At 41.3% G+C, this 13,470-nt stretch overlaps 1 protein-coding gene across 1 annotated transcript in view; it reads left to right on the forward strand.

The window, feature by feature from the left end:
* Positions 1-3,435, forward strand: part of SLC1A1 (solute carrier family 1 member 1) — an 88,886-nt gene extending 85,451 nt beyond the window's left edge. The window contains exon 12 of the mRNA XM_002742901.6: positions 1,214-3,435. Coding sequence (XP_002742947.1) covers positions 1,214-1,460 — 247 coding nt within the window. The 3' untranslated portion in view covers positions 1,461-3,435. The remainder of the gene's footprint in view (positions 1-1,213) is intronic.
* Positions 3,436-13,470: the final 10,035 nt, after the last annotated feature.

The raw sequence follows: 13,470 nt of genomic DNA on the forward strand, positions 1-13,470 counted from the left end.
GGAATCCAGTGCTATATACTGTAGTTTGCAGGTGGCAGATGAGATGGAAAGGGAAGGGCTTGAAAACACAGATTCACCTTTCAGAAGGCAAAAGCCCCTGCACCTGGCTTGAAAGCTGTGCCATGGGGCACCCCTTCAGCAGCTAGTTGGGCTATAGGCCCAAATGAGGTGGCACCCTTCTTGCAAAGATATCCTGTCATTGAGGAAAGATTTGGTTCTTTCTAGTGATAATTATTGATTTGCATTTTTCCCCTTTCCCTGAGTCTTCTTGGTACCAGTTACCTTCATTGCCAAGATACCCAGATGAGTCAAAGTTCCAATCGGAGACATGGGATAAAAAGACACTAGGGCCAGTTCAATCCCTGGCCTTGTTGTAAATAAGAGAAGGGCATCCAGGGTGGCCATGGGTAAGCACTGTCAGCCTTTTCTATTCTGCAGGTGTCGTTTTCACAAGATTCCCCCTGCACGCTGTTCCTATCAACAAAGCACCAGTATCAAACTGGATTCTCCCCTCTGCAGTGGGCCTTCTCTACCTGTCTTCCTGCCACTGGCCTCTTCTCCAGGCTGTCTGGGAGTTAAGACTGGATAAGGGTGACTCATGGAGAAATCCATTCCTGGGCTGACCTGTGTTTTCTGACCCTGTTCTCTGTGCCATGCCTACTGGTTTGCTCATAAGTAGAGTGACCTAAATTGGTAAATAAACAAGTACACCATGGACCTGAACAAACACACACATACCCCACATGCACTTGGCACATACACTACCCACAAAACACCCAAGTTCTCTGACCTTAGCCCAATGATTTCCCACAGTGGCTTTTGGGATCTAGAAAACCACAAGACAGAGGGGTTAGAACTGAAAAACTTACTGAATTCTGAACCTCCCTCAGTCCCCCCGAAATATCTGGAAAGACTCTATTCATGTTTCTTTGGGAGAAGAGGAGGGAATTTAGGGAGACTCAGGGGAGTCATTTGTTACTTTTGGGGAGCTCATGCTGTGCCTTTATAAAAAACCCCAGGCCTGTGAGGAGCCTACAGTCTAAGTTATATTTTAATACAATAATAAACTAAGTTGTATTTTAATAAAGATTGAGGACAGCACTTTCTGCATTTACTTAAGTTGAAACTGAACACGTCAGGTCCTTCCATCTCTCCAATGATGAAGGAAAATAATATCTGGGCCTCCTGTCTGACTCCTCCTGTCTCTCCCCAGGGACCGGTTCAGGACCATGGTCAATGTCCTCGGCGATGCTTTCGGGACAGGCATCGTGGAAAAGCTCTCCAAGAAGGAGCTGGAGCAGATGGATGTTTCATCTGAAGTCAACATTGTGAACCCCTTTGCCTTGGAATCCACAACCCTTGATAATGAAGACTCAGACACCAAGAAGTCCTATGTCAATGGAGGCTTTGCAGTAGACAAGTCTGATACCATCTCATTCACCCAGACCTCACAGTTCTAGGGCCCCTGGCTGCAGATGACTGGAAACAAGGAAGGACATCTCCATGAGAGTCATCTCAAACACTGGTTAAGAAAAAGAGAAACACCAATGGCCAAGTGTACATTTGATTTGATATACAGACCTCCAGATTATTTTCTATATTTGGATTCAGGCTTTGCTTTCCAAGTTTTAGGATTTGGGGGTGGGGTAAGATGAAGGAAAATTGATTAAAAGGAAAGTTCTATTATCTGGGTTTTAGAAATTCTATAAGAGACAAAGTTTGGAAGTATATAAAGTAATAACTGTTAGAATTAGGTAATGGATATGAAAGAGAAAATGCTTTCTCATGCACAGACAACTGTTTTGGGTTTTTTAAAAAATATTCTGTCATCAGTTACAAATTCTTACTCAGGCTTTCTATTGGCATGGATTTCCTTTGACCTCTCACTTTTTTATAAATTATAATGCATCTAAACCACTTCTACCCAGTTAATGTGCCAAAATGTCCATTTTCAACTTATCTCCAGCCAATTTCAAAGAAAACAGACCAGCACAGTTCTGCAATAATAGTTTTAAGGCAGGCATAGGGTTTGGAGGGAAGGGAGAAGGATTGTTTTTTCAATGTACTGTACTGGGACACTGGTAACTGTTAATTCAGTGTTCAGCATAGATATATATATATATATAGATAGATAGATAGATAGATAGATACATATGTATATATATGTGTGTGTGTGTGTGTGTGTGTGTGTATTTATTATTTTCATATAATTTGCCAGACAGAGATCAGAATTGAACTGTCAATGTGAAATAAAGAGTTCTCCTTGTACTTGAATAATAACTACAATTCCAACCCAGGTCTCCTTTGGGGCTTATCAGAACTCCTTTCTCAGGAGCACTAGAAGAGAAATCATGTTGTTCAATCATTTCACATCTGTATATCGGCCCTAAAGCAGAGATGTATTATTGTGATACTCTAAGGTAGCATAGCCATTCATATAAAACTTCCAGATATGAGCTGCCTAGAGGAAATCCATATCAACTCTGCGTAATATTATATACAAAGGTGTCACTCACAAAAGGTTGGATGTGATTTTATCCAACTGGAAGGCTTTATTCTTCCAAGTTCATTCACACTCAAAGAGGCCAGTACTTTGCCATCCTTGCACTTCTGTTTTCAGGGCCCAAATAAGAGTGGCAAGCTACCAACTAAGTTGTATTTTAATAAAAATTCCATGGGTTGAACAAGCCACATTGCAGAAAAAGAGCTGCCCCTAACCTGGGTTCTTGCAGAGTAAATCCCACAACATAAACTGATATCACTGGTTCGGGGTAAATAGTTCCATTCTATGACACTTGTCTCCTCCTCCAGGGAGGACTGTTCTAACTAGTAATCTTGGCCCTATTCATTATACCCTCTGCTTATCATTCTGCTAATTTATGAAGATAGTTTATTAAAGTCTGTGCCTCAGTTCTCATCTTGTAAATAATGCTTAACATAAACTTGTACTTACAGAGATCCAAAGTAGTCATGTTTCTGCAGTATTGTGTAGCCAACTTAAACCTGTGCTTTCATGTTTAAGAAACGAGAAATTGTGCCAAAGATAGCAGAAGAGTAAATAAGTGCTCAGCACTGACCACCTACATCGGAAATCTACAACATAATGATACTGAATTGTTATGTAAACATCATAAATAGTAAATAATGATTCAATGTAAATTTTAAAATGCAAATACTGGTATTGTTTATAGGAAATAAATCTAAATATAAATAAAGTTGAATCAGTAATTTCTCTTGGGCTGAATGGTTCTATCCCTTACTAGGTTGCCCCAACTAGTGGCACTAGAGTTAACAGAGCTGTTCATGAGCTGCGAATTATCCTTATTTTGGAGTCAGTTTGTAATCAGCCTCTTAACATACTGTGCTGTTAACTCATAAAAGAGAACAATGTTCTATTTCAGTCTCAATAAACACTTCCCTTATTCTTTCTCCCCTGACTTCTTTTTCCTGTTATCTGTCCTTTTATCTTACGTGCTTGGATGGCTGTGGAAAGGCAGAGATATGGTCAGTTGAATCAGATTTTACAGTTTTTTTGTTTGTTTGTTTTGAGACATCATGTCGCTCTGTCAACCAGGTTGGAGTTGCAGTGGCACAATCTCAGATCACTGAAGCTTCTTCCTACTGGGCTCAAGCGATCCTCCCACCTCAGCCTCCTGAGTAGGTGGGACTACAGGCACATACTACCATTCCCAGCTAATTTTTCTATTTTTTTGTAGAAACGGGGTCTCAATATGCTGCCCAAGCTTGTCTTGAACTCCTGGCCTCAAGTGATGCCCTGCTTCCCCTCCACAAAGTGCTGAGATTACAGGCGTGAGCCACTGTGCCTAGCTGGATTATGATTTTCAAAACTTTATACGCCAAGAATGAAAAGTGAGGCTTGAGGAAAATAATCCAATCATTCATGTTAGCCAGTGGGATTACAAGGTGGAAATACAGTGCCATTATGAATAGTTGCATGCATATTTTGTGACGGAGATGAAAGTAGAATTTTGTTAGTAAGAGATAGTTGGCCACGTGCGGTGGCTCACTCCTATAATCCCAGCTCTTTGGAAAGCTGAGGCAGGCAGATCACTTGAGGCCAAGAGTTTGAGACCAGCCTGGGCAACATAGCAAGACCCTGTCTCTACAAAAATATACAAAACTTAATCGGAGATGGTGGTGTGTGCCTGTAGTCCCAGCTACTCGGGAGACCTAAGTGGGAGGATCACCTGAGCCTGGGGAAGGTAAAACTGCAGTGAGCTGTGATAGTGCCACTGCACTCCTGGCTGAGCAACAGATATCCTATATAAATTTTTTTAAAAAAAGAAAGTATTCTCTCTCAATATGGTGGTGGCTTGGTTTCACTAAAGGACCAATCCTGCCCTCTGCAATACAATTACAAGCTACAAATGGTTGTGTTCAGAGTAATCTCTGATGGGATGGTGCAGTCCTGCCTGAAATACCCCAGTCATGAGGGGATTCTGCAGGGTAGGGGTTGGGGGTTGATCGACTCACTTGCTGTGATAGACAACAAAGGAAAGGCCAGCTCGCTGTTTCCCACTGAGAGGATCCTACCTCCTCATAAAAATGCTTATCACTACCTGGCCAAAGGAACACTGGGTAGTTTCCTTTGTGTACAACATGGGAGAAAATACTCAACAACACAACTCCTTAGAAAAAGATATTTGTTTGGAAGAGCTGGTGCCCCTGGGCCTCCATGTGATTTTGATTTTGCCAAAGTTTACTCATGAACAGAGAAATGGTGTTATCAGCTGGCAAATGACTTTATTCTTCCAGCAAATCTTTATGAGTCCAGTGGATACAAGGCCCTTTATTACAGCACACCCTGATTCTTAGAGAAAAACCCTGGGAAGTGTACTGGGCTTATAATCAGGCAGTAAGCTAGCTGCAGTGTTTGCTTTGCAGGGGTTCAGGAATCTTCCCTCCTGAAACAGGAGATAAGAAATGGTCCTTTGGAAACCTTGGAAGGCTGCTAGAAGCTTCTATGCAACAAGATTGATATTCTATATTCCCCAACTGCCCAGCAAGGGACCATGGAACACAATGAGTGGGCACACAGCTCTGATTCCTTGCCAGCTTTGTGTCCCTTGCCAACCACTTAAGCCTTGGTTTCCTCTTCCATGAAATACAAATAACAATTCTTTCCTCATGAGACTGCTTTCAGTGGTCAATGAGAAAATGCATGTGATGCATGAAGACATACTATGTCTAATAAACGCCAGTGACTCTTCTCCCCAACTCCTGCATCTGGGAAAAAATAACACCCTTCTCCTTCCCCCATTTGTTAACATGGGTAATCCACAGAGATGCAATTGCTGTTCCAGTGTTTTAGGACCCATGTCCCTTACATGATGAAGGAATGTAGCTCCTACCACATGGTCCTGTTTGGTTTATGAGAGTGAACTGTATATTTAACCTAGTGAGAGTTCACAAACAGCCCCTTTCTATAAAGGGGAAATTCTCCCAGAAATGGGACATTTTATTTATTTATTTATTTTTTGTCTTCTAAATGGGTTTATTTCATTTCTAGGGGACTTGTCTTGCTGTCTTTTAACTTTCTCATTACTTTTTTTTAATATAAGTTCTGTGATACATGTGCAGAATATGCAGATTTGTTACATAGGTATACATGTGCCGTGGTGGCTTGCTGTACCCATCAACCTGTCATCTACATTAGTTATTTCTCCTAATGCTATCCCTCCCCTAGCCACCCAACCCCCGACAGGCTCCAGTGTGTAATGTCCCCCTCCTGTGTCCATGTGGTCTCATTGTTCAACTCCCACTTATGAGTGAGAACATACGGTGTTTCATTTTCTGTTCCTGTGTTAGTTTGCTGAGAATGATAGTTTTCAGCTTCATCCAAGTCTCTGCAAAGAACATGAACTCATCCTTTTTTATGACTGCATAGTATTCCATGGTATACATGTGCCACATTTTCTTTATCCAGCCTATCATCAATGGGTGTTTGGGTTGGTTCCAAGACCTTGCTATTGTGAGTAGTGCTGCAATAAACATACATGTGCATGTTTCTTTATGGTAGAATGATTTATAATCCTTTGAATATATACCCAGTTATGGGATTTCTGGGTCAAATGGTATTACTAGTTCTAGATCCTTGAGGAACTGCCACACTGTCTTCCACAAGGGTTGAACTAATTTGTACAACCACCAACAGTGTAAAAGCATTCCTATTTCTCCACATCCTCTCCAGCATCTGTTGTTGCCTGACTTTTTAATGATCGCCATTCTAACTAGTGTGAGATGTATCTTGTGGTTCTGATTTGCATTTCTCCAATGGCCAGTGATGGTAAGTTTCTTTTTCATATGTTTGCTGGCCGCATAAATGTCTTCTTTTGAGAAGTATTTGTTCATATCCTTTGCCCACTTTTTGGTGGGGTTGTTTTTTTCTTGTAAATTTGTTTAAGTTCCTTGTAGATTCTTGATATTAGCCCTTTGTCAGACGGATGGATTGCAAAAATTTCCCATTCTATTGGTTGCCTGTTTACTCTGATTATAGTTTCTTTTCCTGTGCATAGCTCTTTTGTTGAATTACATCCCAAATTGGGACATTTTAATCTAAAGAGTATCAAACTGAATTTTTCCTACAAAGTGTCATATAAAGTAGGAAGTAAACATATAAAGTAGGAAGTAAACAAACAATAAGTGTTTGCAGTCCTTTTCCTATGCCCTGAGACACAGAGAGGGGTTTGAGATGCTTGGGCTGTGTCAAGCTGAGATATACCTTCGCATAACAACACCCCTTCATACATTCTGAAAATGAGAGTACACCATGAAGTTCACTTTTGCAGTCAGCCTATAAATCTCATGTGACTCTTCAAAAATTCTCTCCCCACCTGATGGAAGCAGGGCCCCACCTGGGACTTTTTAAAACACCCCGTGGGAAGAAATGTACCTCTCTGTAATGATAGACTCTTAAAGTGAAAGCCAGATAATATAAATAAGCAGACTTTGTTAAATTATCTTTGGGAACAATATATATACCTTTTTTTAAATTTTTATTTTGAGATGGAGACTAACTCTGTCACCAAGGCTGGAGTGCAGTGGTGTGATCTTGGTTCACTGCAACCTCTGCCTCCTAGGTTTAAGTGATTCTCCTGCCTCAGCCTCCCAAGTAGCTGGGATTATAGCCATGCACCACCATCCTCAGCTAATTTTTATATTTTGTGTAAGACGGGGTTTCACCATGTTGGCCAGGCTGGTCTCAAACTCCTGACCTCCGATGATCTGCCTGCTTTGGCCTCCCAAAGTGCTAGGATTACAGGCATGAGCCACTGCACCTGGCTGGGAACAACAGAGTGGCCTGTATATACAGAATTGGGTGATTGCACCTAAGGGTATAAAGTTATCTTTCAGGGATGGAAATGATCGGGACATTTCTCAATGGCCTAGGCTACATGCACAGTGCCACAAAGCTCCTAAGCAAGCAGTGAAATCTAACCACACAATTGATGTTCCATTTCTCCCTCACTAGGACCAACCACTGTCATGTGTGATTTGAAAGGTGTCTCTCCAGAATTAGGGTGACATGATTTCATCTACAAATCTCCACCTGACCTGCCACTTTTAAAGTATCACCAAGTTCAAAACAGTTATGAGTAAACCCCCAAAAGACAAGATAAACATTCATATGTCTTTGGGTATTCTGGTTGAAGAAAATGAGAAAGGAATGCCATGGCCTCTTCTGGAGAAGTTCCACTGGTTTCTAGAAAGCTCTGGCAGCCTGTAGCCGGGAAGCTCTTGCTCCATGGGGACAACACCACGATATCACCTAAAGAGGAATTTGCCTTGCAAAAGTACTGTTTACAAAAAAATGGAGGAAGGCAATAACGCTGGAACTAAATGCAGAATCAACTAAACTGAGCAGTAGTGTCTGGGTGTGTACCCCCCGTTTTCCCTCCAAGAGCTGCCTTTTCCTGACAGACTGCAGGCTCTGGTAGCTGCCATTCCTCCATAACTCCGGAAAGCTATCACCAAGTGTTTAAACCATGTTGCATCATCTTCTTTGGCTTTGGGGCACTTGAGGCAATGTGATGCAGAGTTATATCATCTGAGCATCTCAGGGCCAAGGGTGTGGCTGCAGGGAAAAGGGTGAGGAGTCTGGAGATCTAACACCAGCCAGGATTTGCTTTATCTTTTCTTCGCTCCATGGAAAAGTACCTTTTCCAAGGTGAAGGTAAAACAGATTGAAATGACTTCAGTCTTCCTGGGAGGATAGTCACTGGAGAAAAGGCACTACTCCTTTCAGTTTATGAGCATGTCTTCACAAAGATCGCACGTTTTAAAGATGACTTTGATCCTCCTCCAAGCATTCAAACTTAACATTTATTTAAAGAACATTTGTGTTGTGTTTCCAAGGTTATTAGCTTAGCTTGGCAAGAATAACAAAAGGCCAGCCAAAAGGCTTTTCTGAGCCAAGGGCTTAAAAAAAAATTATAAACATTCTCCAAAATGAGTCCAAGGTTATCCTGTCCGGGTCTTCAGGAGACCAGGTAGGTCTGACGGGTGTCAGAGAAGTACTACTGTGTAAACTCATGTGAAGAAAGAAAGCAATACCAGTCAGTGACAGAGGGACCCTGGCTGATCCGTCCTCAACACCTGCTTCTGTCTTCCCAGCATGCTAAGTTGGCTTTAACTCTCAGGTACTTTGGAGCTAATCCTCTCATTTCCTAATTTAGCCAGAAAGTTTAAGATAGACAAGAATGTGTCAACTATGAATCACAAACCCAAGGCTCTCTGCTCCATCAGAAGGGGCCAGTTAAGTTAGATAAACATACCACTTTTAGCTGATGAAAACATTAGACATGCAAACAAGGCTGACTCTGCCTGCAAGGACACTTAGTCTGCTTTTCTTGCCACTAAGAGAATATTTCCTTCTATATCAATCCAGGCAGACAGTCACCTACCCTATTCTTGGGCATCATTACCTTTCCTAGAGATGACATTCTAAGGCAAACCAAGGTCCAGTTTCTTTTAAGGTGTTGACCTAACAGCTGCAGGCATCCTCTGAGATTTCTCCCTGTTAGGATGAGTGCCCAGGCAAGTGGGATGTTCTGAGCCCAGAAGGAAAAACAGCAACAATAGGCCGGTCAAGGTGGCCCATGCCTGTAATCCCATGCCTGGGAGGCCGAGATGGGTGGATCACCAGAGGTCAGGAGTTCAAGACCAGCCTGGTGAACATGGTGAAACCCTGTCTCTACTAATAATACAAAAATAAGCCACAAGTGGTAGCACGCACCTGTAATCCCAGATACTCAGGCAGCTGAGGCAGGAGAATCACTTGAACCTGGGAGGCGGAGGTTGCAGTGAGCCAAGATCATGCCACTGCACTCAAGCCTGGGCAACAGAGCAAGACTCCGTCTAAACAACAACAACAACAACAAAAACCCAGCGACAACAACACAGAGGAAAAACATTTTTATTTACTCAGCAAACGCTGGCATTGCAAATACTATGTAGCAAGCACTATTCATACCTCTTAAATATGAACTCATTTAATTTCATAATAGCATCATGAAGTGGGTACTATTATTACCCCCTTTCTACAAATGAAGAAACTAGCACAAAACATTAAGCAACATTCCCCAAAGACCACACAACAAATAGGTGGCTCAGCCATTCAGCTCCAGTATCATGGTTCTTCACCAGGCATTATAAGGCAGAGAGTGCCAGGAGTGCTAGAATATTAATGATAACTCAAGACTGGGGTGGTCTAAAATTTTCAAAGCAGATAAGAATCATTGGCTAGATCTATTGTTTAGCATAGTAGTTAACATTGCATTGTCTACTTACAAATCTGCTAATATAGTAGCTCTTGTGTTCTTATCATGCCCTCCAAAATAATAAATGAATAAATATGGTGAGAGGAAACTTTTGGAGGTGATGGATAGATTTATGGTATAGACTTTGGCGATGGTTTCACAGGGATATACTTATCTCCAAACTCACCAAGTTGTACATGCTAAATATGTACAGCTTTCAGTATGCCAGTCAAACCTCAATAAAGTAGTTTAAGACAAAAAGAATCACTCCTAATACCAAGTGCTATGTGCTGACATTGTACTAAATATTTTACATGCATAGTCTCACGCATTCCTCCAACCACCCCTATTAGGCAGGTCATAATTACCATCTGTTTCCCAGTTGAAGAAACTGTGGCTTAGAAAGATTAAGTAATTTGCCCAAGTTCACAGAGTTGGGACTCACATGACTCTAAGTCTTTTCCTAGGTATTAAGATACAGTGCTTCAAAATGCCTACAAGATACGAGGAAATGCATGACAGTATCTAATCATCACCTCTTTAAAAGTTGTTTACCTTTTCTAATCATATCATTTTATTTGATACAACCAAATTTGCTCCCTCAAATTGCCCATTTGTTTTCTCATTCTAGCAAAGATTAAGTTAAAGTATGTCTAGATTATCTCCCACCTCATCTAGCTGCCCAGACTCACCTCCTTTATGGTATACAGTAACATCATATCCCTCCCTCATCTCACCTTTAAATATTTCATTCAAACCCTAAGTCTTCCCAAAATCCCTTTCTTTTCCAAAACCAGGGATGGGGAGGTGTCAGAATAAAAACTGGAACCCTATTTTCTCTTTTCCTTTTCTTGCCAAATTTTGGGGGCTGCTTTTTGGTTTTTATGCTGTGACTCCATTTCCTCCCCACACACAAACTCCTAATTCCCTATAGTCGGGCTTCCACAATGCTCCTGAAATTCCAAGGTCATCAATGCCCTGCTCATGAAATCCTAAAGGTATTTTCACAGTCATTTTTACTGTTTTTTTGTTTTGTTTTGTTTTGTTTTGTTTTTGTAGACAGAATCTTGCTCCGTCACTAGTCGCCAGGCTGGAGTGCAGTGGCACGATCTCAGCTCACCGCAACCTCCACCTCCCGGGTTCAAGTGATTCTCCTGCCTCAGCCTCCCGAGTAGCTGGGACTACAGGTGTGCGCCACCATGCCCAGCTAATTTCTGTATTTTTTTAGTAGAGACAGGCTTTCACCATGTTGGGCGGTATGGTCTCAATCTCTTGACCTCGTGATCCACCCGTCTCAGCTTCCCAAAGTGCTGAGATTACAGGCATGAGCCACTGCGCCCCGCCCAATTTTTACTCTTCTACAACATTTGTCACTACTAATTAGCTTTCTATTCCACTAAGTTATTTTTCCTTGGCTTCCAAGACATTATCACGTTCTGCCCCACCTGACCTTTTCCACCACTCTTCCATCACCTTTGTAATCTCCTCCTCCTGCTGCTCCACTTACTGTGGGTTTCATCTCTACCTGGGCCACACACACAGGGTCCCCACAAATATTTGTGGAATGAATGAACAGGCTTACATTCTTCTGGTCTTTCTCTATCCGCCAGCTACTCCTCCAACATTATGGATTCAACTGCCATCTCTATGCAGATGATTAACAAAAATGTGTATCCACAAAATCTGCAGGTGCCCTTGGTTTCTCCTGTCCTGATCTCCAAGCTAAACCTCAGCTCCGCACTTCCAACTTCTAATGATCACTTCCTGTTAGCCTTGTCACCATCTTTTTAAACCGAACTTATCCAAAATCAATCTCTTCAATCTTTTCTGTAGTCTCTCTTAGATTGGGAATTGTGTTTTTAAAAATCATTATTTCTCCTGCAATCTAGGATCATAAACATTTCTTCTTGTTTTTAACCTCAAGAGGTTGCAAGACGGGTCTATAGAGGTTGGTCCATTTATTTGAATCCCTTTGCTCTGGGCTTCAGGTGAGAACCCTGAGTGAACAGTCATGCCACTTTGTGAAGTGAGTGGCCCAAGCCTAGCCACTGTCCAGACATGAATCACAGGACATGGTGTACTCCAGTATTTTCTCTTCCCATGCAATTCTTGAATAAACAACTTGTATTTTGATCATCCTCTAAAGTCTAATTACAACCATGAGGCCTTCACAATAAGAACAAGATTCAGAGGGATTTAAAAAGTACTAAACAAAATCGCAGACAAGGCCTCCATTGCTTCTGAAACACCCACCCTGACCCCTAGTAATTCTGAGTGTTCCCTATTCTATCTCCCTGGTCAAAAAGAGACCACAAAAACAAAAGTCCCTCCCTAAAGGAATTCATCTGGGCTCCTATTTTGTTCTCTTAGTCCTTTAGCTCATCTTGCCTCACACATCCTGAAGAATATGAATCCACAAAATGAAGGACACCATGTCCTCATTTCTGCAGGGCAATTATTCTTTACATCAGTGCTTCATTCTGCTAAGTAGTTCACCTGCACTTACAACAAGCCCAGGCCACCTGACTTAACCACTTCTTCCTTAAAAGGGCCGGACACCTCCCCCATACACCCACAGGTTTTTAAGTACCCATAAAATAAGTTGTCTCCTGATGTCTTCCCAGCCCCAATTTCTAATCAGCCCTCTCTTTCCTGTGACTCTCCCACTCAGTTGAGGTTCTATTGCCCTAATTTCTAGACTTCTTCAAAGGCTTTGTCAGAGTCTCCCCTCTGCCACTTCTTTTATGTCAAACATATCATTTGCACTCACTTTTTTAAAATTGCTTTTATAATTCATATAATGCTTTCATATGAACAGATATAAAAGAGCCAGAAAGCAAAGTATTAACCTGATGAGCATTTTATATCATACAATAATTTTCTCAAAAAATTAAATGAGATGAGAATAAGAATAGCTAATGCTCACCGAGTGCTCATTTTAAGCCAGGCACTGATTTAATGTGCTTTAAATGTATTATCTACCAATAATAACATTATTAGATACTATTATTACCTCCATATTACACATAAGGACATTGAGACACAAAGAGTGTCTTTAACATCATAACATTATGATGTTTAAATTATCCTTCCATGGCTTCTTATTGTCTATAGCACAAAGTTTAAAATACTTGCCTGAATATTTAGGATACTTCCAAAGATACCCCAGAGGATATTTCCTCTTCTCCATACACATATGCTTCATTATACTCTCCCCAATTGCCTCATTTCTCCCAAATCTCTTCTCTACCTGGTCTGCGTATTTTTTAAACACTGAAAATAAATTATTGGCCTCCAACCCCAAAGCCCCATTGTTTCTAACCTCCTGAAACTTACAGAAGCAACAGTATCTTGGTACATAATCAAATACTGCCTTATATTATTAAGTAAATCAATATGAGACTTGATTATAAAGTAATAAAATTTTGTTCCACAAACCTTACTGTAAATCAAAATCATTATTTTACACTACTAAACAGGAGTCAAAACTGGTGGCTGTGGATAAGACCCAGCTTCAGACCAGCTTTATGTGGCTGTAGAGCTTTTGGCTGATTTAGATTTGAATTTGAAGAAGCGCATCATGTGGGAGGTGGAGGATTATATGCTCCACTTCACTCCAGCTTCCTTCACTCACCATTATTTCAAACTCCACTGCTTCTGACAGTCACAAATCCTGCCTGGTCCTAAAGAC

The sequence above is a fragment of the Callithrix jacchus genome, chromosome 1, assembly GCF_049354715.1.
Source record: "Callithrix jacchus isolate 240 chromosome 1, calJac240_pri, whole genome shotgun sequence".
NCBI lineage: Eukaryota > Metazoa > Chordata > Mammalia > Primates > Cebidae > Callithrix > Callithrix jacchus.